This window comes from Chamaea fasciata, unplaced genomic scaffold (genome assembly GCF_029207755.1).
Source record: "Chamaea fasciata isolate MVZ Bird 193981 ecotype frontalis unplaced genomic scaffold, bChaFas1.0.hap1 SCAF_8, whole genome shotgun sequence".
NCBI lineage: Eukaryota > Metazoa > Chordata > Aves > Passeriformes > Sylviidae > Chamaea > Chamaea fasciata.
In genome coordinates, this window is record NW_027094093.1 from 8,811,412 (window position 1) to 8,836,169 (window position 24,758).

The 24,758-nt window shown below is 40.5% G+C and overlaps 2 protein-coding genes across 4 annotated transcripts in view; one reads left to right on the forward strand and one right to left on the reverse strand.

Moving 5' to 3' along the window:
• Positions 1–24,503, reverse strand: part of STAT4 (signal transducer and activator of transcription 4) — a 40,990-nt gene extending 16,487 nt beyond the window's left edge. Inside the window, exons 1-9 of the mRNA XM_066189594.1 lie at positions 24,478–24,503; positions 22,127–22,255; positions 20,482–20,626; positions 7,340–7,438; positions 6,418–6,510; positions 4,473–4,551; positions 2,815–2,900; positions 2,029–2,180; positions 700–858 (exon numbers count right to left, since the gene is read on the reverse strand). Of these exons, the coding sequence (XP_066045691.1) occupies positions 700–858; positions 2,029–2,180; positions 2,815–2,900; positions 4,473–4,551; positions 6,418–6,510; positions 7,340–7,438; positions 20,482–20,626; positions 22,127–22,254 (941 nt within the window). The 5' untranslated portion in view covers position 22,255; positions 24,478–24,503. The remainder of the gene's footprint in view (positions 1–699; positions 859–2,028; positions 2,181–2,814; positions 2,901–4,472; positions 4,552–6,417; positions 6,511–7,339; positions 7,439–20,481; positions 20,627–22,126; positions 22,256–24,477) is intronic.
• Positions 1–24,758, forward strand: part of MYO1B (myosin IB) — a 202,047-nt gene that overhangs the window by 37,106 nt on the left and 140,183 nt on the right. Inside the window, exon 1 of one of the 3 annotated variants that reach the window (XM_066189589.1) lies at positions 7,190–7,205. The exons of 1 other annotated variant lie outside the window; for it this stretch is intronic. The gene's annotated coding sequence lies outside the window, so the exon portion shown is untranslated. Of the gene's footprint in view, positions 1–7,189; positions 7,206–15,632; positions 15,710–24,758 lie in introns of those variants that run through there. One more of the 3 variants, XM_066189588.1, reaches the window with a different exon arrangement.

Below are 24,758 nucleotides of genomic sequence, written 5' to 3' on the forward strand. Positions count from 1 at the left end.
AAATCACACCAAATTCTATAGTTCTAAAATACAATGATGATAAAAGTCTTGGTCTTCCAAAATTTTATCAGACCCATAAAAGAGAGTATGAAAATACACTGAGCATGTCTCCAATGAAATTAAACTATCATAATTAAACTATCATATATATATATATATATATATATATATGTATATATATATATATATATCAATCAAACAATTGAGCCCACTTTGCTTTCAGAGGCTTACTTGTGGTATATCTCTAGTATAGCCTGTACAAAACGCAAGAGAAATGATGCTAATATTTTACCTACTAATAGAAGGGTGAGTTGGGAGGGCAGCAGGAAGTGTAGCTTGATGGGGACAGAGGAAAGAAAAGGAACATTTCCTTAAAAAGAAAAAAACCCCAAACACAAAGCCTCATAGCTTTTCTCAGCAGAATGCACATAACTCCTCCTAGAATAAGGGGATTTCTGGCATTCATTTAAGAGTCAGAACTTGATGACAAACCCTTAAATGCTACCTATGAGAAGCTGCCTGGAACCTTCAGTTTCTATGAATTTTGATGACAGCTGTACATACTTCTTATATAAGGAATCTGGTCCTTAAAATCCTCAGACATTCAAACATTCTTCCTTTTTCTTAGCAGTGTGTTCTCACTATTGTACCAGTTGAGGTAAAGTATGAGGTAAAGCACTTTGGCAGTGGCTTACGCACTTCCGGAAAAGGTTGTAGAGCAGAAAGTTGACTTTTTCCAGCAGCTGAGGTCTTTGCACAGGAATAGGGTCCCCATCGTAAGTCAGCCTGGTCAGGAGCTCATCCAGCTTTTCTAGTTGCCTTCTGACTTGAAAGAGACTCTCTGCCAACAGTGTAAAGCTACAGCAAGACAAAGAATTAGTTTGCAATCTTTCTTGTAAACCGTTTCTTAGAACACAAGAACTACTGAAGTTCTTGCTTGGGGAAAATCACAATCCATATTGAATGATGCTTTCCAGCTTTGCCCAAACTCCCATCCATTTTGTTTACAGGAGTATATAAATACGTTGGGCAAATCATCTGCTTTATCTTCAAAGATAAATATTTTCACAACAATGCAACACTGTCTGTGACAATTTGGAAGAAATATATACATGGTCCTGATGTTATACATGCAGGGCACTTGTGCCAACATTAATTATTTTCAACAGCTCAGGAACTTTGCAAAATATACTCTGTAAAAGGATAATGTTTATATAGAATCAGCAAGTTAACAAAACTGAAGAAGTGTAAAAGCAGTAAGGAAAAATAAATCCAAACACACTTGCTAACTTGCTAGTTCAATAGGGTATGTGTGTATAAAATTACATTTTAAGCTATTTTTAGCATCTTGGTTGGGGAAAAAAAGTGAAAAAAAGAAACTTACACACACATAAAAAAAGGAAAATGACAATTCTTTTTTTTTTTTTTCTTTCAGTCCTAAAATTTTCTTGGTAATTTTCTTCAATTTTTACTTCTTACTTTTTATTTCACCTTTTCCATATGAGAGTTTTGATGGGAGAGTAATGATCATGATGTTGTGTTGACATTCCCTGGGTACACCATCTTTTAAACATAGTGCTATTTTCTTTTTATTTACAATCACTTCAGAGTTGCCACCACAGAGACTACTGCCATTCAATCCCTGCACACTGTGAAGTCTGGAGGAGTGAGTCAAAGCATAAAGCCCCTACCCAGCTCCTGCTTAGACACAACTCCCACTGCCTTCAATGACAAACTCAGTCAGCACCATTCTTACTCAAGCAAAACTCCCAAGAGAGTATGTCTCATGTATCTGCAGGAACTGTCAAACCCAAAAAATGAGTGACTGCCACGAGTCAGGCCCAGCAGTTCACCATAGCGTTAATTCTGAATAGCGAATGTTGCTTTTAGTTGGCACCTTTTAGTTATTTACTTTCTTAGCTGCTGGTGAATTTGCTGCTGTTGCAGCTGATCTAAAGGAATGATCATTTCAAGTGCAGCAGACTTCCTGTGGTTTTCAGTGGAAACACGAGGTCAGGGCAGGTTTACCAGTTCTGGAGCTGATCGAGCCCCCCGTGGAGGGGCCCCCCAATGCAGGCGATCTGCTGCCGCCTCTTCCAGTCCAGCAGCTCCTCGGTCAGCATGTTGCTCATCAGCATATCGATCTCATGGATCACACGCCCTATTTTACTGAGCACTTCCTGGAAAATAGGAAAGGTGTCATTAACTGACCACAGGCAACAGTGGCAAAATTCACCAACTATCATGAAGAGCTTATTAAAATTTTTTTCAGTTATTCTGAAAGTAACCACGTTTAGTTCCTATTGCTTCAGTGACAGGATTCATCACCTATTGTACATCAATCCTGAATCTCTATGAACTCTTCTTCAGGAATTTTTTTGGGGGGAGTGTTGGAGGGAAGCATGTTGCATTCTTTGTGGGCATAGTATCTCCAAGATTTTGACACTTGCAAGCTCTGTGAAGTTCAAAAATTCTGCTTTTGTTTTGCATCATATGAAATGTATTGTTTTTTTGTTTGCTTGATTTAACCATAGCCCTTGCCCCCCCCCAATATGGACTCAAACAAATTGCTTCACTCTTAAGGTGTGCAGAACCAGATCCTTGACTGAGCTTTTACTTAATTGCCAATTTCTTAACTTCTAGTCAAAATCACCCATACCCACTCAAACATTTTGCAAATTTTTAACTCCTGTGAAATTCATTTGTTCTTCTGAGATGAAAATTTAGAAAGGCACACATACGCATTTGAGTATTTGGTGTGGGAATAAGGGGAGAAAGCAGATTAACCACAAATTACAAAACATCGTCACTAACCTTTCTCTTGTAGTCTAAACTATTGAGCATAGACTGCAACGCCAACATTTCCTGTTTAATGAGGGTGCTGTTTTTGTCATTCTGCTCTGCAGAAGACAAAAAAAAAACCCAGTATAAATATATGTGTGGGTGTGTGTGCCTGTTTATAAGGGGAGAAGAGGCAAAAACCCCATGACCAGACTGCAGCATGAACTAGTGAAAAGATAAACTGTGCACATCAGTAGATTATGTAACAGCATATTTCATTTGAAAAGACTAGCTTTAGTAGAAGTCTAAAATTAGGTTTTGTAGATCCTGTCTCTAGATGTGTATGTGGGGCAGGAAAAGGCAGAAAACATACAGGTGATACCCAGAGTTCTCTAAATTTCTCACCCCTGTGCATACTCCTGTGTATTATGTACATCTGGCTTGGATCAATGATTGATCGGTACAGACAAATATGCTCGTGGTGTCAGCAGTTAGGCTAAAGCTCTTTGGACTCGATGTGAATTACAGGGTCTGGCTGAGAGGCATTTAAAACAGTGATAAAGTGTTCTTTGTCAGGGGAATTTCAGCCACCAGGAGCACTGACCACTGGGCATTTCCCCCTCTCTCTAACATTTGTCCTTCTCTGGATCATGCACTAGTTTCAAGAGTCCCCAGGGTCACCCATGCTCTTTCACATGCAGCTCTTTCCCGCCCTCACCTTCCCCAACCTTTTGCATCTTTCATGCTACATTCAAAAAAAGAAATTGGTGCCAACCATGTGCCTGCTAAGCTCTGGATTGATGCCTTCCTATTGAGTTAGGGTAGATGTTTCAGAGGAGGCAGACAAGTAACCAGCACCAGTTCAGCCACAGCAATTGCTCCCACACACTGTAAGCTGGCTGTGCCGGAGCAGAGAAGCAAAATTTTAAGCCCTGAGAAAGTCATTTATTGTCAGCATGTTTTATTTTGCAAGTGGGGCAGCTTTCAGGTATCTGTGTGGTCATTAATTATGATTGGCTTGATGACCAGCAACTCATTAAACCATGGCAACTCTTCCAATTGCTGGGTTGTATCCAGCCTTCAACAGTTAGGATCGATGCGTTGAAGTACTTGGATGTTTCAAGCCCAGGATCTTTGCATATTCAAAGGAAGATAATATAAAGATATCTGAGCAGACACAAGCAGACCCCAGTTTCTTTTCTGAAAGAGATCATGCAAGGACTGTTGCCACATGCAGATCTCAACCATCACAGGCTGGTCAAAGAGTGCTTACCAGCTGGTTATCACCACTGTGGTCAAAAAAGAACAGAAAGCCAAGTTAGAGGTGAGAAAAATCAGTTTTGCATGACTCTGGGAAATAAGAGTCTCTTCCACATTCTCCTGAAGAAGGGCCACGTAAAAGGTGAGGATATTGAAAAATGGGTTCTTTAAATTAAGAAACGTACTCCTTTATGCGCCATTAGGCAGCTTATCCATAGGAAATAACTGTATTTTCTTAACATGATCCTCTTTATCCTCTTAACCCCAAAAGAGTCATTATATTCCAGGTCTATTACTTTATATAAACCAAAGATCCATTTTTATGTTTCCATATATTATTTAAGTAATGCACAAAAGCCCCTGATGCTGGAGTCCAGGTGCAGAATCAGCCATTCTCTAGGAAATCTAAACATTACTATAAAAACTCTTACCTAAGCTCTGTATTGTTTTATACCTGAAGTCAAATTCCTCTTGCAAGTCTTCCAAGTATTTCACATCTTGGTCAGTCATCTTTCCCAGGAAAGAAATGAAAAAATGCATAATGTAGTATTTTTCTTTCTTGCCATTCGAAAACCCTTGGACAGTTCTGGGAACCCTTGTTCCTTTAACTTTAAAAAGTAGGATTGAATAATAAATACACATTTATAGCTACAGTTTTATTTTACTTGTTTAGAAAGTCAAATATTATCCTACATCCTGCGGCTGACAGTGGTTGATTCAGCTTTATCCCTTCTTGTTTACTAGTGCAATGACATAGCGGGAAGTAAGAATGATTGTGTTAGTCTGAGCTAAACTGAAAGTGTTAAGCCAATAATGCTACTCTCTTCTTGGAACTTTAAAGCAGGGCAAGGGGATAATTTTGCATTTACTTAAATGGAAATTGAATTGGGGTGTGCAAAGCCAGAAAAGGTGGAGTCAGACACAGGAATGGAGCTCACAGAATTTATTTACAGAATGTGCTAAGAATTTGGATAAAGAAATGAAACATTTTTGCTGCTTTGGCATTTTGCAGCTTTCTTTTCATATGTGCTGTAAAAAATATTGAAGATATTTTCTAGTAACCAATCAATAATAATTCAAAAACCCCCACCAAAAGATGGGAAATAAAACTCTAGGAAATTATCTGTTATACTTCGAAGGTCTATTTCTGTGCTGTTTATAGGAAGCCTTGATTTTGTCAACAACTCATAAACAATCCTTTTTAGTTCCCTAAGATGTGCACATTAAGTGTCTGTGAAAATACAGAAACTTGTTTGCTAAATGAGCCCACACACAATTAGCCATTTTGGTTCACTTTTTATTTTGGAGACTAAAGTTTTAAATTATATGTGTAAAGTATGAAATTACATGCACGAGGAGCTGGCTAATTTCTGTGTTCAACTTAATTACCTACTAAAAAAACCCCTTCCTATCTAGAAAATGTTCTCATTTTCACTTGTCCTTCAGGGGTGGCTGTGCTTCCCCACACAGGCAGAAGGAGCAGCATGACAGGCTGCTGCTTTGTCTGCTCTGCAACTCTTATCTTACAACTTTATGTGTAGACAGAGACCTAGTATTTTGTTCTTCTGAAATTACCTTCTAAGGGTTTGATCTCTCTAACCCTTCTTCTCTGTGAAAGGAGACAGTGATAAGAGAATGCTGCTAGAATCTCTTTCCAGTACACCTGAAATGTTACTCTGGAGCAACATATGGACAGGTATTTCAAATATAGTTTCTACACTGAGGCTGCTGCAAAGCTGGAAGTGGGGCTGGGATAGCAAAAAAGCTGTGGGTACTCTGAGTCCCTATCCTGCCTTGAAGTGAATGGGCAGGTATTCTCTGAGCTTTCAGGGTCTCTGGGACATAGCTACAGGTTTGACGCAGCCCAGCTCTGCCCTGCAATGGCATGAGAAACTCCTGGAGAGTGGTTACCATCAGCTCCCAGTGTTCTTGTCCCCTCACATCTCCAAACCACGTAATTACGTCACGAAGCCTTCGCCTTGACAAAGCTACATGACTCAGAGATCGTGAAGGTTAAGCTACTGCTGACGCAGCTAAAGGAGGTGAAGTTGCAAAAATACATTTTCTGAACCTCACTTCTTTTTAGAGACTGTAGGTATGCTCTTACTGCACTCAGGTGTTTGCCTGCAACTCCCATAGGGATGAGCGGGATAGCTTTAAAACAGGGAGCTGTCACACTGAACCCAGACAGCTGCTAACACCCGAAGATCCAGGTGTGTCCTGAGTTGTTAGTCTGGGCAGATGTCCCTGGAAAAATGGAAAATGGGTGGTGTGTCTGTTGGCAGAAGTCATCATGCTACCCAGCTTAAAGATAGTTCAGGCATGTTTGTATGAAAATCCTGAGGGCAGAGACAGCACACAGGACAAAAGTGGTACCTGAGCACTGTTCTTGATTGCTGATACTTTGTGTTCTACATTTCTTTGACGTTCTGAAACCACAGAGTTCTGTAGGGACTTTTCCAGCGGCCCCTGGAACACATTGAACAGATAATTGGTGGGCGAGTAATAATAATAATAATAATAATAATAATAATAATAATAATAATAATAATAATAATAATAATAAGTGATTGAAACTGTACTGCAAGTTCCAGCACAGAGATGGAATTCCAAAGCCAGCGTTCAACCATCTGGAGACTGCTGTAAACACACATGTTTAGTTCTATACATTTGGAAAATATGCAGCTTTAACTTGGAAATGCAAGAGATGAAAGGTGTGGGTATACTGTAGACATTAAACATCTAGTAAATTAAATATAGATGATTCGATTTTTTTAAAAGATCCATGGTGCAAGACTCATGTAGGAATACATATTACATCCATAAGTGATTAACAAGAATGTATTTGTCTAAAAAAATCTCTCTGGGTTTTAATCATGTAACAATTTCCACAAAATATGTTTCATATGTAATTTGAATTTTTTTTTTCTCCAAACAACATAAAAATCATCAGAAACTCTATAAAATATTGGATGGAATGTCTTTTGCATTCCATAGTTAATATGAATTAATGCGTTGCATAATTTAAAATACACACATCTGTTTTGCAAAGAATAATCTCTTTAAAACCTTTCCTACAGATTAAAGTCTTTGAAGATTAGCTGTGACGTGGAAGTCCCTCATAGCAATGTTTTCAGCAGAAGAGCCACTAATGAAGTTCAAATGTGAGTTTAAAGGGCAACATTTGGCAACCCCTAGTGCACACAAATCACTTCAGTGGAATGAGGGGACAGGATTTGGTCTGAAAAGCATGTGAGCAGATTAACATGGAGCAGATTAATGAAATGTAATTCATTACCTGTACAGGCATGCTGGCTGCAGCCAATATTCTTCTTTCTTCTCTTAAGCAGTTTGAGATGATCACTGCTATATGCATGGGATTACCATGATATTTGCCCTGCAAGCACAAGTAAACACAACTCAAAAAAATTCCAGAATTCAGAATGTCCCTCTGGAAATCACAAGCAATATGATGTATGAGTGTCTATGAGCTACAGATTGGTGTGGGTGGAAAAGACTCCCCTTTTCATGTGCTGGTTCAGCCTTTCAGGGCAGCACCAGTTAGTGCCACCGTCATAAAATATTCTTAACAATGTTCCATAGAGATTATAAAGATACAATTCTGAGATGTATATCATTTGAAGATCAAATTGCTCCCTTGCTAACACAGCTGGTTTGAAAGGGCTTTCCTGTCAGCCTATTCTGGGCATAATTTTATCACGTCTTCGATTTTCAATAGGATGTTGCTGCTTAGCATGTAGCACTTCTGCCAACAAAAAAGTTTGTAAGCATATCAATATGGTAATGAGGCAAGCAGGAAAGCTTCCTCAGCATAAAGCAGAAGACTTAAATTTTGATGTCTGTGAACAATTTTTCTCTTTCAAAAAATAATGTGCCTGAGATGAAGGAATAAGTAACTTTTGTCCCAAGCCAAAGAACCAACAAAATCTATATTTATTACACCACCATAAATAAAGTGCTGAATCGCTGATGCATGATTGAGGACTGGGCACAATTTGAACTAATATTGGTTTATGCTGTATTTATCAAATTGGAATGATAGAGGACTCTCAAGCAGCTTCCTTTATTGTGATGTATTCATTCAGTGTTTCTCAGTATCTTTCAGGCCTTTCATTCAGTGTCATTCATTCAGATACCCTTCATTCAGTGCTCATAGTGTTTGTCCATTCATCAGAGTTAATCCATTTAATTTCTTTTCCTGTGTAGTTTCCAGTTTTGGACTTACTCTATTTTCTCCTTTTTATCATTAGTCTTTATTTTCATCATATCTCCCTGCCACTCAGAACCTCTTTTATTCTAGCTGTCTCTGAATGTGGCACACTAAGTTTATACATACTTGAACTGATGCCAGATCTTCCTTTGATATCTCATACCAATTGTTATGTTAGACACAAGGGTGTGAATGCATCTGACAGAAATGTGAACACATTGCTTCTGTATGCAACAAGTACTGTGCCATTAAACATGCCTTTCTAATGTTTTTCACTAAACATTCCTGTGAGCTCTTGCATGAAATGTGTAATCTGAGACATGTTTTGACTTCAAGTGCAAAGTAAAGAAATACCATATTAAAAATGGTAGTTTTTTGATCATGGCAACTTGATTTGAGCTGCTTGGTATTAAATACCATGTGTACTGACGTTCCAGGTATGGACTAAGGTGAAAGATCTAGGACTATTAAAACTAAATAACCAAGGTACCAAATGTTCCCTTCCAAGGAAGCTTTGACTGCCCTGGCATTGTTAGCAATGAAATGAAACTTTGTTCCCATGGTTTCTGACATCTTTTCAGGACAGGAAAAGTACATGCCCCACAGTGCAACCAGTGCACACCACACCCAGAGTAGCCCCAGTGCTGTGCCTCCTTTCATCTCCTTAAAAGCAGTTCAGGATGCTTTTAGGTATTTTATTCCAGCAACCATCTGTATCAATTACCCTGAGGAACAGGAGTTGTGAACCTTACTGGTTTCAGGAGCTTCTCTGAAAACAAGAGGTGGTGAGTAATACTACCCCAGCACACACTATGCCTCAGATGAAACACCAAGAACTCCCTCCCTGCCTGCTCCTTCCTGGGCAGTGAGGAGAGACTTGATTAAGGATATGCTGCTGATTTTCATGTCAAATAACAGTGCCAAGGATCTGCCACTACACATTTCTCCCTGACAGCTCCATAGCTGTAAGGGCAGTAACTACGATGTTGCTGCATGCTTCCTTCAACACCACTGCACTTCAGGTCCAGTAATACATTCACAGTCCCCTTTATTGGGCATATTCCAAATTTCTCTCTCTCTGTAGTGTCAGGATGTAGCTTTGGGAAGGGAATACAGAAATATGGGAAATGACTGTGATGTTCCTGCAAAGGATTGAGTGGGGTGTCATGTGGAAACTGAGGTCCCACAGCAACAGCCAGGGCAAATTAACTGCTGCAAAGAGTGCTTGTGCTCCTGGCTGTGCTCCAGCCCAGTGCCTGACTCCTTGGGGAGCCAATCCAGGTTGCTAACTGGGATGGAAATGACTCATGGTTTTTTTACTGACTGGGTTTTCTGCTCCTTGGTGGACTGAAAGTGCTCAGCAAAGGATCAGTTTGTCGTTAAGGAGGAGCACATATGAAGTTGGGAGAGGGGGGGGAACAGTCCTGCCTTGTTTCAGTTGTTATTACTAAGCCTGTCTCATCCATCTATACCTTGATTAGAGGGAGGAAAAGTCCTGTTACTAACAAGGCTTGGGATGAAAGCTGTGGGGAGAAATCTGCCACTGGTGTAAGTCCACGGATGGGCATAATAATTCCTCTGTTAATTTCTGCTTCTGGCTGTTACTTCTTTTTGGCAGTAAACCAGGGTTTTGCTTTCCCCCTGGATGGCCAGTAAGTGGCCATGCCATACATTGGTACCTGAAGCTACAAGGCCTGAGGCTTACCTTTGAGGCTTACCTTAGTCCCAGTTTACTGCTGCCCAACAACACTGCAAGGGTTTAAAGGGGTCAAACAAAAAATATTTAAGCAAGTCAAGAAGAAGTAAATATCCTCTCTCTGAGCTGGAAAAATGCATTTATGTAGAAGAGACTCTTAAAAAAAAATCTGACAGTGGGATGTGTTAAAATCCCCCACAAAGGATGCCGGTTACTGGGGACTTTCCTAGCGTTTCTAGACGCGATTCATATGCAAAACTTTCAAAAACTCTTTCTTTCTCTCCTTTTCTTTGTTTCATTAAGAGAAAACCATCTGAATCAAGAGATGGATTGGAAAAATCACTTCCCCCCCCCTTTCTTTCCTCTTTAACTCATAAAACTGTAGAAACAAGCTGGGTCTGTAGTGATTCCCATACTTATGCCAGGCTGGTGCTCTTTCAAGTTGATTCAGTCTGAGTAGATGCCAAGAAGGTCAACAGAGAGCTGCCACCTGTGCTCCTGCAGCAGCCCCTTTTGCAGTAAGGGAGCAGATGGATTGCAACTCATCAGTAATAAATTGCTAAATGAATTGTAACATTAAATATCTCAAGAATTGCAACTTATTCAATAGCAATAGCTACTACAAGTCACAATAACCATGTTTTTTACTCTGAAAAAATAATAACACAAAAAATTTTCTGCCTGTGTTTTATACTTCTCGGCTGTAATTACACTTTGGAATGCATTGCTTGGTATTCCCTTATTATTACCTACTGCCAGCTCTTGTTGCTCTGCACATCCATTTTGTCTTTGGCTGAGGACAGAAATTACCCAACATGACCTTGATTTCTGAATGATTAATTGAAAATTATCTCCTATCAGCAAAAGAGTAGTAAAAGTTGGAAAATTAAGGATTTTTAACCAAAAATGGCTTGAGATGGGGGAATCCTAACTTAGAGTGACATGAACACTGGCAGCCAGAAGAGGAAGAAGAGTGTGGATTCTTTAGCTATGCAGAATTGTATGAAGTTGAAACATGTAGGGAGAACATTTATATTTGTCTTTTGATAAATACTGACACAGAGAAATTGAGGATTCGCTTTTCTTCCTTCAAATCAAAATATCTGCTAATACTACTGTAATTTTGTTGTTCTTAGAAGTTTTCTTTCTCATCTCTTCTGTTCCAGTGAGGTCTTTACATGCCATGAGTTACAACAAACAGCAAATGATCTTATTTGAATTGGATTCTTCTCAAGAACTACCAGCATGATGCTAAATTTAAGCAAACGGGGAATTTGAACTTTCATTCTGAACAGGTGACAATTTTCCGTGAATGCTGATGACATTTCCTTGGAGAAAACCATCCTACTGCCACCCGGCATGCACTCTTTCAACTCCAGGGACATCTGGTGTGAGAGTATCTTACTAGATCACAGAGAAAAACAAAGAGGCATTTCTGCAAAAACAGTTTGTACGTTATAGCATGCAGAGTTTATGCCCTTTAGCCAAATTTTAAAACAGCTTGAACTCTTTGGAGTATGTTAAAGGTGCATGAAATAGTGGCTGGGGAAATGCAAGATTTGATTCTGTAAGCTGCAAGGTCATGGAGAAACTTTAAAATACATATTATGACATTTTAAAATGCATGTGCTTTCAAAAAGAACACCAAACAACTGTCAGCTTTAGTATGTGGAATTTACTGCTTACTCTGACAGAAGTGAAGAAATCTAGACCAGAGTCATTCTCTTACTCTTCTTTTCTTCCCATTTTTAAAGTTTCAAAATTTTAGCTGATTTTCCTGTGGGTGGCTCCATCAGAAAGTGGATCACTCCCAGCCACACTAAAACTGACCACTCTTCATGTGTCAAAGGGCTCTGTATACACCTACCAGTGAATACTGGCTCTGTTTTCAGTGGTTAAAGCAGGGGATTAGGTGTTAGTTGGTCTCCACGTGTAATGTAGAAAGATGTGTTCTGAAACCTTTAGAAAGTCAGTCAGGGGTTTGCCTGATTATCTCCGTGTTTTCAAGGTGACCTTAAAAAAGGACTTGAGTAGGTTTTGGTGCTTTCCAATTCTGAAAACTGCTTCAGAATTTTCCAGGGCTTTCTCTTATTTTCTCTTTTTTCTTTTCTTTTTCTTTCTTTATTTTTTTAAATCTCAAAACCATCAGCTGTATTTCCTCTCATTTCTGCTAGAAAAAGCCCTTCTTGAGCCTTTTAATTGTATACAATAGGAGCTTTACTTGGAAGTGTGGAAGGGTTATTTAGTATGACCACTGAAGTGTTTGTTCATACTGAATGAATATTTAAAGAAGCTGATGGAAGGGAGGAGAGATAGGAAACAGCAAGACAGAGTCAAGCAAAAATACATTTCCTTCCTTATTGCTCACTTGTGATATGATTATTTTGCTAGTCTGATACTCAGCATCTTTCTGGAAAAGCAAATATATCATCTTTCATAAAATCAAAAACAGGGGAAAAAAACCCTTTTGTCTATCATTTTATTTTTTTGAAAGAAAGAAGGATTGGGTTTAGTAGCATATCTCGAATATGTGGGTGGGAAGGCATAGCTGTACATACATATTTCCCGTTTTCACCTTCAAATATGACAAATAACACTTTGCCTTGATTTGTTTTCTACCTTTGTTTATGCATCCAGGCGGAAAGCCTAATGAAGACAACAGCAGAATACAAAGAAAGAGTCAGTTCTTGTGTTAGCCTGATAAAGGTTAAGTGCTTGGGAGTTTTTTGAATGCTTGTACTTAAAACAGGCAGTATTCTTACTAAAAATCTTCTTCTACTAGAAGGATGTCTCTTTTATCTAGGTCTTTAAGAGGATGTCCCTGCGACACGATCTATTTAGACCGCTCTTGTTGTACTTTTATTTTTAGATTTCCCCTTCCCCCTCACAATATATGTGAGAGAACTTAAAGGCAACCTCATTGTTTTAGAAAACTCCTATGATGTGTGGGAAGTCCTAACACACAGCTATGCAGTCCTGTAGTTTTCTCATAGCATATGATGCGTAACTTCCAGATGATCATCACTTTTTTAGGTCCTGTGCAACTAAATTGCAGTAGGCAAAGCTGTAAAAGCACAGAGGATGAGCTGTGAAGGCAGAGGTCTTTTTCTCCACCCCTCAAATTCCACTGCTGAGTCCCTCCCAGCAGCCACTAAAACCACTCAAGGAATAATCTAAAACAGCAGATTTCTGAGCAGGTAGGGTGAGATAGAGCTACAGAAAATACATTTCTGTAGAAATCATCATCAGATAGTAGAACTGTATAGACAGGGAGGGGTGAATAATGTAGTGATGCTTCTTAGTTGATATTTACTTGAGAATAAATAACTTGTTTAAATGAGATTTATTTGAAAGTAAATAAAAATACCATATTCCCTGTGAAAAAGGGTAAAATATCAGAGGACAGAGTGGACTGATCCCCACATCCCCCTCCTCCTCTGGGCACAAAGACCTGAGTATTATTAACTAATCTCTCAGGCAGATGTTCAGCTGCAACTGGGCTCTTAATACTTCAGAATGAACAAAGCCCACAAGAGGCTATTTAGTTTGCTTCAGTCTGCAAGTTAACTCTTTTTCATTCTACAAAAACATCTCTAAACTTTGAGAGTTGAGTTCTTTGCGTAATAACTAGAAATCCCAAAGTATTTTACTCGTAACAAGTAACCTTTTTCAGTCCTGTACCAATCATTTTTAAAAACCTTTATCAGCTGACATGCAGTCACTAGGCTGTAGTTGCTAGGAGCAGACACCTAGCTGCTTTAGCAAACAGACTTCTGTGCGGGGTTTCCCATTTGCACGCCAAAATTTTCTGTAAACAGCTTTAATGGTTGTACTGAAAAACTCACTGGGAGCAGTCTAATACGATCTGAATTGTGTTAGACAGCAGGACACGCTGGTTCAAAACATGTCCCACTTTACCGTGTTGAGCTGTTGATCTGGCAGGCTACACGAGTGCTAAATATGTGTAAATAACATTTTGAAATGGATCTTCTGTGGTTTATTAGGAACTTTCTCTGTTTTGTTCCATTCTCACCCTTTTGTAAGCTTTAACAGGAAACTGCAACTTAAACATCAATGGCTGTTTCCACTCTTTGCAACTGTTTCTCAGCACAGGGCTTATTAGAATTGTTTGTCAAGCACCAACTGGAATGTCCTGTTTCGGATCTAATGCTATTTTGTCCACTTTGATGTACTGAAATAAATAATCTTAGGATTCCTCATGCATGTTCCTTTCTGGTACAGAGGCTTTTGTAAACAGTCACTTGAACTAAGGAACCTTTATATGTTCACTTAGTTTTGTCTGGAGAAGCACAGGGATGTTCAGTGCCCAGATGGAAACAGACTGGGCAGTAGAACCAGGAACATGACACAGAATCGGGAACGTACTGCTGTGTTACTCTTTCAAGCAGCATCATGTAAAGATATATTTGTTTGTACTACATCGAAACAGTGAATTTTACATGGAAAAAAGTGCCTTAATATATGTTGTTTTAGATGACAGAAGATACCCTCAGAAGCTATTCCAGACTTTTCCATAAAAACAGCCAGAGCAGTGTAGGATAAAGTAATGTAACTAAAGAACTATTTCCCAACTACTTACTAAAACTTCCAAAAGCTTGTTTTTATATAACTGGCTGGTGTGGGTCGGCAGATCTGGTGCTTCTGCCTGACCTCTCCCTTTGTAAACAGACCCCAAGGTGTTAATGGTGTGTGTGCCCACAGACCTGCTCATTCAGGCATAATCTCATTACCCTCCCTCCCCTCATTTTAGGCTCTGGCAGGGCTGGGGAGTCGGTAAAGTTCACCAATACTGGAGAATCTGCTGTGAGAATTAAATGAATTTCATGAATATACATAATTTACAGCAAATTGTTCCCCAGAGCACACAGTATGCTCATTAACTCAGGCTTCAATGGTAAATGAGCAGAGCAGCCCTTCTTATTCCTGAAATCTGTTATTTCACTTTTATAAAGGAAGATTTATATAATCAGATTTCACCCTGAATACCATAAACAGAGAAGTGACACTGATGCATGTTGCCATTAATGAGAAGGGAGTGCTTTCAGAAGTCATCTTGAGACTAGAGCATAAATAAGGGCTTCAGTTATAAATAGGATGATTCTGGGAATTTCTGCTTTTGTCCTGATGGGGTTGTCCTGCATCCGTCACAGAGCACAGCACAGACAGTTGTTCCTCCTGAGAGCTCACTTGGGCCAGGCTGCATTCCATGGAGCTCCTTCTTGTCCAGCAAGCACCTGAGGAGTGCTGCAGGTTTCCAGCTTGGAGTGTGTAGGGGGGAGGACATCCCAGAGCTGAACAGGCAGTTGCCCACCAGCATCATTCCTAAATGGAGCGGTGGGACATTGGGGCGCAGTGCCCATCTCTGATTCCCAGGCTCCTCTGCACCTACCCTGCCCTGGCTCCCTGGCTGCACTGCAGCCTGGCTTCTCTCCCCCAGCCCAGAATTTTGGCATGTGAGTCAGGAATGTGGACAGTGTCTGTCTTCTAGTTTAGGAGAAGGGACTACAGGTGACCTTGCCCCTGATAAGTAACAGCTGTGTTAATTACCCAATGCAGCCTGGCCCCTGATGAGTCACAGCTGTATCCAATAAAGATAAGTGTGATAAAAGGGAGTGGGTGAGCTGCTGAGGGGGAAATCATGAAGGAGAAGAAACCTTGAGGAAGTGGGAACCAGAGGATCATGAAGAAGGATCCTGAGGACAGAGAATCACTGCTGTGAGGTCAGTCTAGGTCTGTAGTTCAAGTCTGTTGTTGGAACCTGAAGTCACAGTTTAGCTGGGTGAAAGCCTGCAGTCAGAGTTGAGCAGGAAATAAGCAGCAGTCAGAGGCTGCAAGGGAAACCTCCAGTACGAGCTTGCTGCAGGCAGAGTCAGTGAATGGTTGGAGTCAGGATGGCTGAGCTGTAAAGAGGAATAAACCAGGGCCCTTTTCATGCTGTGACAAACAAGAAGTCTGTGTCTCAGCTCATTTCCACCTTCTAACCACAGGGCTGCTGCAGCATTTTATGAGAGTCTCTGTGCACTAAATCCACTCCTGTATCACACAGGGGCTTGCATCAGGGACAAGTACACTGTCATGTAAAAACGTTCCTTCTGAAAACTGGGATGTAATTGTCCACAGGCCAAGGTCATGCAGACTCTCACATCTGTACTTTGGTACCTAGAAGTGCTAGGCAGCTCTTCAAAGCTTAACATCTGCCCTTCACATTTGGTTGTCATAACAACAACACAACCATCTCCTTATAACTAATCTACTTTGCTTTTCTCCATCTAGATTTTAAGAAGGAGAAAGAACTATAAGCATGGTTTTCCTGCTCTTTCTCCCGCTGCCTCTGAACATTTTCTCCCTCTTCCCTTTCCAAAACTGCTGCTGGAGGGAGCAGGAGCTCTCTAGGAAGACAGACAGAGAATTTAACCTTAGAAAGTGACTGTGCTGTTCTGTCTCCCACTGAAGAGCACAGCAACAAAAGGCTGCTCTGCTGTAAAAATAAATCCAATTTGCTGACTAGAGAAGTAATAATAATGTAGGAAGCAAATATGAAGGATTTTAACCTAAAATGCTGACCCTGATTTTAATAGTGTGTGCATTTATACCAGATTAATGTCAAAAAGAAGAGATGTTTCAATGAAAGCAAGAAATAGAGAAGCATATTACAGAGAGCTAGCAATGACCACAGTTGCTTAGCTAAGTTTCTCATGAGTATTTTCAAGTACTTATAACTTTTTCAAATTACATATTTCCTGGTCAATGTTTTTTTTTGCCTGCAGATGATTTTGGAAACGTAAGCAGTCTAAGCAGGAATGCCGTATTCTATAGTTACTTCTCTAATAGTGAGAGAATAAGGGTGGTCCCTCTCTTTTAAAAGCAGGGGTGCCAGGCAGACCCACCTTCCTGGACTTCTTGGGCTTAGACTTCTACTCTTTGCCCTTCACAACCCCCAAGGTTGCCCAAAACTTGCAGCTGAGGCAGGCAACTTCTCTCTTCTTTCACTATCTCCATTCTTGCTTTCGCAGAACAACTAACATATTTATGTAAAGATGTTTCAGTAAGCAGTCAGAATAGAAAATATTCTCAGTTTTATAACAAAAATCTCAGGGAAGTCTTTTAGGTGAGGTGTGCTTGGCTGTGGTGGTGGAGACTCCTAGAAATAACACTCTCCAGACTCAGTAACAGCACCAGGAATCTTGATCCTAAGGAGTCCTTGTCCGTCTAGTAAACAGCTGCACAGGCCACTTATGAAGTGTGCATTGCCTCCTCTTCTAAGGCTGCCTTTCACTAACCATCCAGTTGTATTTCTGACTAAACGTTAGTCTCTCAATTTGTGTTTTGTCAGGAACTGCAGGTTGCTCTTGAATAGCCTTTGTGTGTTCTCTAATTGAATTTTTCTTTATTATTGCTATTGTCTTAGCATTTAGGAACCTTTACCACAGCTCAACATACTATGCTGTGTACGTCGTGATAAGTGCTGGTTTCCAGCATTATCTCTTTTGTCAAGTATTACTCAACAATTTGGTTCAAAGAAATGAACAAATGTTGTACTCACATTGTGTATTGAGGTTGGACAGCTTTGTGTGTGTGCACAATGCACATGGGTCTGTGCATCTGTGTGTGGTTCAGAGGGGAAGGAAGGGGAGGGAACTGTGAAATTTCAAAGAAGTGCTCACACTAGAGAGTGAAGCAGAGATAAAGGTGGGTTCATGGTTACTAACCTTCAGAGAAAGTCAAACCAACACTGTTCACAGAGTCACCAGATAGGAAAAGATGTACCTATTTAGGAGCCCAGTCTTTCTTTCATCAGTCAGTGAAAAATCTCCTTAGTTTTACAGCGTACCTTTCCAGCCTCCCTTTCCCTAGGTGGTGTGTTGGGACAAAAAGGACCATGGCATTCTACTTTGCACATCAGTTATATTTTCCTGGTGCTGTCTCATGAACCTGACAAAAAGTAGCTCAAATTGCAAGAGCTAGGTATCTGCAAGGGCTTCCAGCTGTGGGTGGGAAGCCAAGTGTCTGTTTCCAACCTTCTCATATATTCAGCAAAAAAATGCAACCAGCGATCCATTAAAAAAAGATGAGACCCATAATCAGATAATTTGCATACTCAACGTTAAGAATGTTACAGAACATACTGTCCATGGTATGTGTCATGTCCAGTCCATTAATAACACTTGACAGTTGACAACAAGGATAGGCTGTCAGCTGATTTCAACTACTATAGCATTTCTTTACTGATGTACTTACCTAATCAGTGGAGAAATAATTTTGACAGCTGAAGCAGGAGACTGCCTGTGTAACTGTACAGAACATCCAGCCCATACTTTGGCTGAAAATGCATTTATCTTCTATGTTCTATAACTTAAATTTGTAACATACTGTTTTACACAGAAGTCGAAAATTTTGGTGTCACAGATTTCTAAAGACAGTATAAATTATTTTTCTCATCTAATAACAACCCTCAAACATTGCAAGAGCCTGGTCCTACTCTAGCCTGTTCTAACTATTTTGGAAATCAGAACACAGACCGTGGATGACAGTGTTCAAGACCAGGAAAAGCTCCAGCAGTGAAAGTGCCATCCAGTTTTTGGTGGTTTTTATGTGTATTTTGAAAGAGAATGGATAGCTTTTTGTCTAAATTCAGGCTATGTGCTATCTTGATACAATGAAGAAAGTTCAACATTATTAGTGATGGGGATAGCTGCTGGTTTGGTTTTTGCTCACCTAGAAACATTCTACTGCAATGCTTAAGATTCAGATCATGTTTTATAAGCAGTATAATTCCAGTATCACACATGTCCTCTCAGGGAGTTCGTAACACTCTTCAGCTGTAATGGGGATGCCTGAGCATTTTGTTTTCTTCTGGAATTATGACTCAGACCGTAGCACCTGAGAAGCCATTCAATCACAAATCACTTAAAACTCCTCTCCTCTTGCCTTTCTAGAATAAGCCTCCTTTGCGCTCTTCCTGAAGCATGTCATGATATAATTTCCAAATGTGACAGGACTTGAAAGAAAGGGTTTTCATTCAGGCTATTTTCACACTGCTTATTATATGAACTCATTTGAGTTCACCCAAGGCCTGACTGCTTGGTTTGGTGTGCCCAATTTGGCACAGAGCTGATGCTTCAAATTTTGGTAAAAAGCGTAGAATAATTAAAAAAAAACCCAAAACAAACAAAACAAAAAAAACCCAAAAATGGTGCAAAGAGCAGAAGGAACAACAATGAGAGGCTTTAATTTTGTGGAGCTTGTGTGTAAATATGTTCTAATCCTTCTGCCTGTGCACATTGTGATGGTGCAATCATAAATGCATAGTCTTTTAAGCCAGGAATGCACCACTGCAACTGCTTGGCCTGAAATGCTCTTTCTACACATCTGCCCCTGTGGAAGAATCCTTTACTAATGTGATACAGTTTTGTGACAAAATGTGCCAAGATCATTACGGAAACAACAGGATTTCTGCAGTTGAGTAAATCTGGTGTTTGAAGAGTACTGAAATTATGAAAAGTGCTTCTCCAAAAACCAGAAAAGAAACAAAAAGTTACTTTATTTTTAAATTACAGGAGGCTGCTTGCATAACATAGGATGAAAAAGCTGTAGCGATGGAAATAGTGTCATGTTTTTAAGAGGCTACCACTAGGGATGAAGACACAAAAAAAATCAGACACAGCCATAAAGAGAACAAAGTAATTGATGAAGTCATGCTAAGATTTTCCAGGCCAGTGTTGTGTGTGTGTATGTACCTACGTCTCAAATAAAGAAAATGTTTGGCAAGCAATGTAATTATCATTTAAGTACTTATGGAAAACACCATCAAAGAAGGAAAAAAACCCCCAAACTTTCATTAAACTCAATGGCATATCTGCTTTATGCAGAAGACAGATGTCAGGAAGTAGGTGACTAATGAATTGGAACTCTGAGAATCCTTGCCTTAGATAAACAATTATTGGAGAAACATTCAGGCAATCAAAATACGTATTTTGCAGAAGCCTGATGGTAAATCCTTTAAGTAATTTATAACATATAATCCCAGAAAAAGCATAAAACAGCAAGCATGCTAATGATTTACAGGGGTTCCTTTTTCATGGCGCTGTCTTAAGCCCCAAGCATGTATTTTATTCCATAGTTAAATAGCTGTAGGTGTCTGAAAGGTGGTAATTACATTTGTAATAAACGTGAGCATCTATAAGCACTGTACAGTGTTATTTGTAAGAGCTCAGTGAAACGCAGATATGCACAGAGCTGAGAAGTCACAGCATTTGTATCCAAGCTGCATGGATTGAAACAGGAATTATTGTTCCACAGAAAGACAGTGGAATTGTTATTTTGAATTATCTTGTTGAAGGCTCAGCCTTGCCATAGCTGCTTGGAGCCTATGGCAATAGGGGCAGCTCTGAGCTGGCCATTGGAACAACCTGCATCCCACAGAGCTCCAGCACCGCCTCCAGAGACCACTAAGGGTGTGCAGTGCAATTTGTCATTTGAAGTAATGACCCACCTGCAGCAGCTTCCTGACTCTTTTCAGGTTGTGGATCAAGAGCAGATTCTTCTCCTGTGAAACTCGGTCCAGCTGATCATCCACTTGTATGATCAGATTCTGTAAAAGGATCATTGCCATTGCTTCATTGTTGGCTGCAGCCTCCCTAGAGAATCAATGAACAACAACCATGCATGTTTATAATGTTGTATGGTGTGTCAATCTAGCAGTACAGAAAATGAAAATCTATTCAAAAATCTCGGCAGCAAAAAAAAAAAAAAAGGCTTTAAGTATATGGTGACTTGCATATAGCTAGAGCTTGTGAATAATGATTTTTATGATTTTGTGGTTTTTTTAGTATTCCTATAGATATGCACTTATAAAAAGAGGGTGAGGTGTTAGCACAGACAGTAGAGTCAGCCAGAGGAGACAACCAGGGTTTTCTAGTCTCTGGTCCAGTGAATATTTAAATACTTCCAGCTCACTTGTCAGAGGAAATGGGGCTTATGCAAACTATCCCTCTCACTCGGTCACACAGATATAATTTCTGAATTTGCTGCCCGCTTTCAGACAAAGTTGGCAAGAGCCTTGAAGTCCAAAAGATAGAATGTTCTTACAAATTTCATGGCAATCTGGCAGGTTGATAGAAGAAAGGAATCCAAATTAGCACCTCCACCGAGGAAAATGGCAGCAATAACTTGCTCCAGGAGGCAACAGCCAGATGGCCAGACAGCAGATACATCTCTTCACACCAGGCACCAGATGAGCCTTCCTCCAGCCAAACTATTTGGGGATACAGGAAGACTCTGAGGCTACTGGTGAAGGGTATGTAGGGGATACAGGACGCAGACACAGCCAGGCTTTACTGGTTCTGTTGTTTGTGTACAGCTTGGTATGTGCAGGGCAATAGCATCAGTGAGCAAAACTTGAGGAAGAAAAAGTCTGACAAGCCTGGCATCCTTGTCCTTGGGACAGCCTCTCTCCTTGCCTCACAAATAGCAGGTGCCTGTTTGAGATACACCTGCTAACTCCACGTCTGGCAAAAAGGAGATTTTAATGTTACCCATGTTGCTACAGCCCCATAAATATGGACCCATAAACAGTAAAGAAAGATTATATTCCTTAGCAGATTTTTTTTTTCCTGCACAGTAGTCCTCCAATAGTACTGTGGATTTAGCTTGAAAAATTGAGACGTCTCTTCCTCTGTGACTGATTTTTTTTTTTTTTTTTGCATTTACTGTGGAATTTTCTTAAGATAACTCTCAAGTGAATTGAATCCAAATTTCTGCATAGACTGACCTCCTAGCGAACAGTTCCTGTGAACAGCTGGCTTGTCCCCAGAATTATCCAGCTTTAAGTGCAATTTTGGACAAATGAATAATTTTTATGCTGCAAGAGGTAAATGTGTAACATTTCCATTGAAAATTAACTTGCATTATTTTTTTAAATCCATTTTAATTGGATTTTATTTAGGAGTAAGTTCAAATGTGAAACTTCACCTCCCAATATTCCTTAAGTTTAAATGGCTAAATCCAGAACTACTGAAATAGTATTATTGGATTGTAGATACCTGCACAGTTTGTAAACGAGCACGTTAAAGCCTGCCAGCAAACAAAAGAATTATTAGTGATTGAAATAATAGGAGGCAGAATGAATTAAATCTTACCAGTCCTGGCTTTCTATCCATTGTGCTAGTAGGTGCCGGATTTCCATGGGGAAGTTATCATCATAGAACTGGTCTACCTGCTCCAAAAACTTTATTTCCAGTTGTTGAACTTGACTCCATTGGGACATACTACAAAAGAAAGAAATTAAACATGTTTGCAATTGAAAAATCAATATGAATTACTAATCCAAATGGCGATCCAAATTACTAATCCAAATTGGTTCTTTTCATTGTAGCTCTTACATACTTTGACATTTTATTCTGTCTTCCAAAACAGTGATACTTGAGTAAATTTAGTCAGTTAAAGGGAAGAGGGAAAAAAGTGAGCAAGGCCACATTAAAGAAATTCTGGCTCTTAGACTTGAGTGGGCACCTCTGTCAATTCCCTTCCTTCATGTAAATTTTTTGAGATACTTTATGATGCTTATGAAGTGGCAAAATTTACACACCATCTCTCATCAAGAGAAGTTGTTTAGGACTGTACTCTTCAAACCCAGGTAGAACTATTCCTATTGAAGGGGGGTGGAAAGCAATGATTTTGCTCTCTTCTAGTTGAATTGATGCCACCCAAATTTTTCCTTAAGTCATCATGGTTGTGTGTTACTGTGCTGTTCCTAAAGCCCCACGTTTTCTGTTCAGAGAGTACTGCTTTACAACCTAAATCTAGTACATCTTCTCTACTTTAAATTGCCATAGAATTATATTTGATGTGCCCTGGGATCTCAGTCCTAGGGCTGAGAGTGGTGGGCTCTGCCAACTCCCTGATCCCATACCAGAGGTGGTCTTCCATTTCATCTGAACAAAAGACACAAAATACAGTCAGGGGATAAAGACTGAAGTGGGCCAACAAACTATGGATCTCTTGGAACATTTTTGATAGAAACTTTTCCTGAAGAAAGACAAGATTTCATCAAAATGGACATTTTTGTAGAAAGCTGACCTTTTCTATTTCCAGTTCTGAACTGTAGTTTTAGAATGTCAACAGTTTCAGATAAAGACATCATATTTTTAATGTTGTAGTCTTTCATTTTGCAATTTTTAAAGTCAGAAGAAAAAAAAGTAGTATCTCAAGTTTAATGGAGTCCTGAGCACTTAGTCATGCAAAAGTAAAAGTGACAGGTTTTAGTTTCCCAGCAAAGGTTGATAGGATGATTCTGCGTGTGTTTTTTAGGACACTGTATATAACGTCAGTGGAAATGTGCCCAGTGACATTTCCCTCCTCTTTATTACTTCCATTCTGAGAGGAAAAAAATATTGCCTGAATATTTACTTTTGTTTCTTTAAATTGCTGAGGAGGAGTTAGGCACAGGAGTGTTTCGCTGTCTGTGTTGCTGTATTGACAAAAAATCCCAAACCTTATTTCTGGTGATACATACAAGGAATCCAATTGTAATGCATTGATAATTTATAGAATAAAATCAGAGAATTGTTAAGGTTTGGAAGGGACCTCCAGGAGTCTGTCACATTTTTCCTGACCTCACACTCAGGAAAAAAAAACCCACAGATTTTAAAGTCTGTGCACTGTCGGTGGGAGTTTTTATTGTAAATGCTAGTGAATGCTGGTGATTATGATATCCTAACAAGATTAGTGAGGAAACTTAATATTTTTATGTGAAGTTAAAAAAAAAGGCAAGATCTTATCCAGCCTGCAGCCCCCTTAGGCCTGCTGTGTAAGTTACAGGGATGCTCACGTGCATAAACTGTTGCAAAGCACACGGGTAGGGTTTGTCCCTGGGATTTTTGTGACCTGCTCGGTACAACCCATGTTCCCTTTGTGCAAAAGGTTTTGCAGGGACAGCTGAGAAAGTCGGCCAGTTGTAGCTCATTGTGAATGCCACCTGAAGGGAACTGAAAGAGTTTTCAAGAAAGATGGGGCAACCCAGTCTACGAGAGCACAGAAGCAATGGGCTCAAATAGAAGGAGAGTAGGTTGCCATTAGACTTAAAAAAAAACTTTTCTGTGAAGGTGGGAACAGGTTGCCCCGAGATGTGGACTCCCCATCCCAGGAGGTGCTCGAGGCCAGGTTGGACGGCGCTCTGAGCAACCCGGTCTCTAGTGCAAGCTGTCCCTGCCCACGGCAGGCTGCTGGAACGACACGATCTCTAAGGTCCCTTCCGCCCCAACCCACCCTGTTACTGCAAGGCGGCTGGCAGCAGCGGGTGCCGCGGGGATGGAGCTGTGTCCATCCGGACAGCGCAGACCAGCCCCGCTTTCCGGCTGCCCAGGTGCTCTCCCGGCTGCCGGGTCTGCCTTGGAGCCCGTTCCCATCGGCGCCGCCTGTGCCGGGGGTCGCCGCCAGCCCCGTCCCGCCCGGGGCTCGGCGCGCTGCTCCCCCGCCCCGCTTGGCTTACCTGTGCCGGGTCCGGCCGAGCCCCGCCGCCGCTGCCGCCGGCTGCCCCCGCCCCGCGGGCTTTTAGCGGCCGTGCCCGCCCCCGGCCCGCGGCAGCGCCTTCCTGTGCGTCAGCCCTGCGGCCCTGCCCGCTATCGCGGCAGCGCCGGCCGCGGCGGGCGCCTCGGCTGAGCTCTTCACGGCTCACCTCCTGAAGACAACCTTCCTGCTTGTCTTCAGGAAGCTGAAAAATACAAAAATCTTTTCCATTCGTGCTGTGAGGGCAGAGGGCTGGGTCCCTCC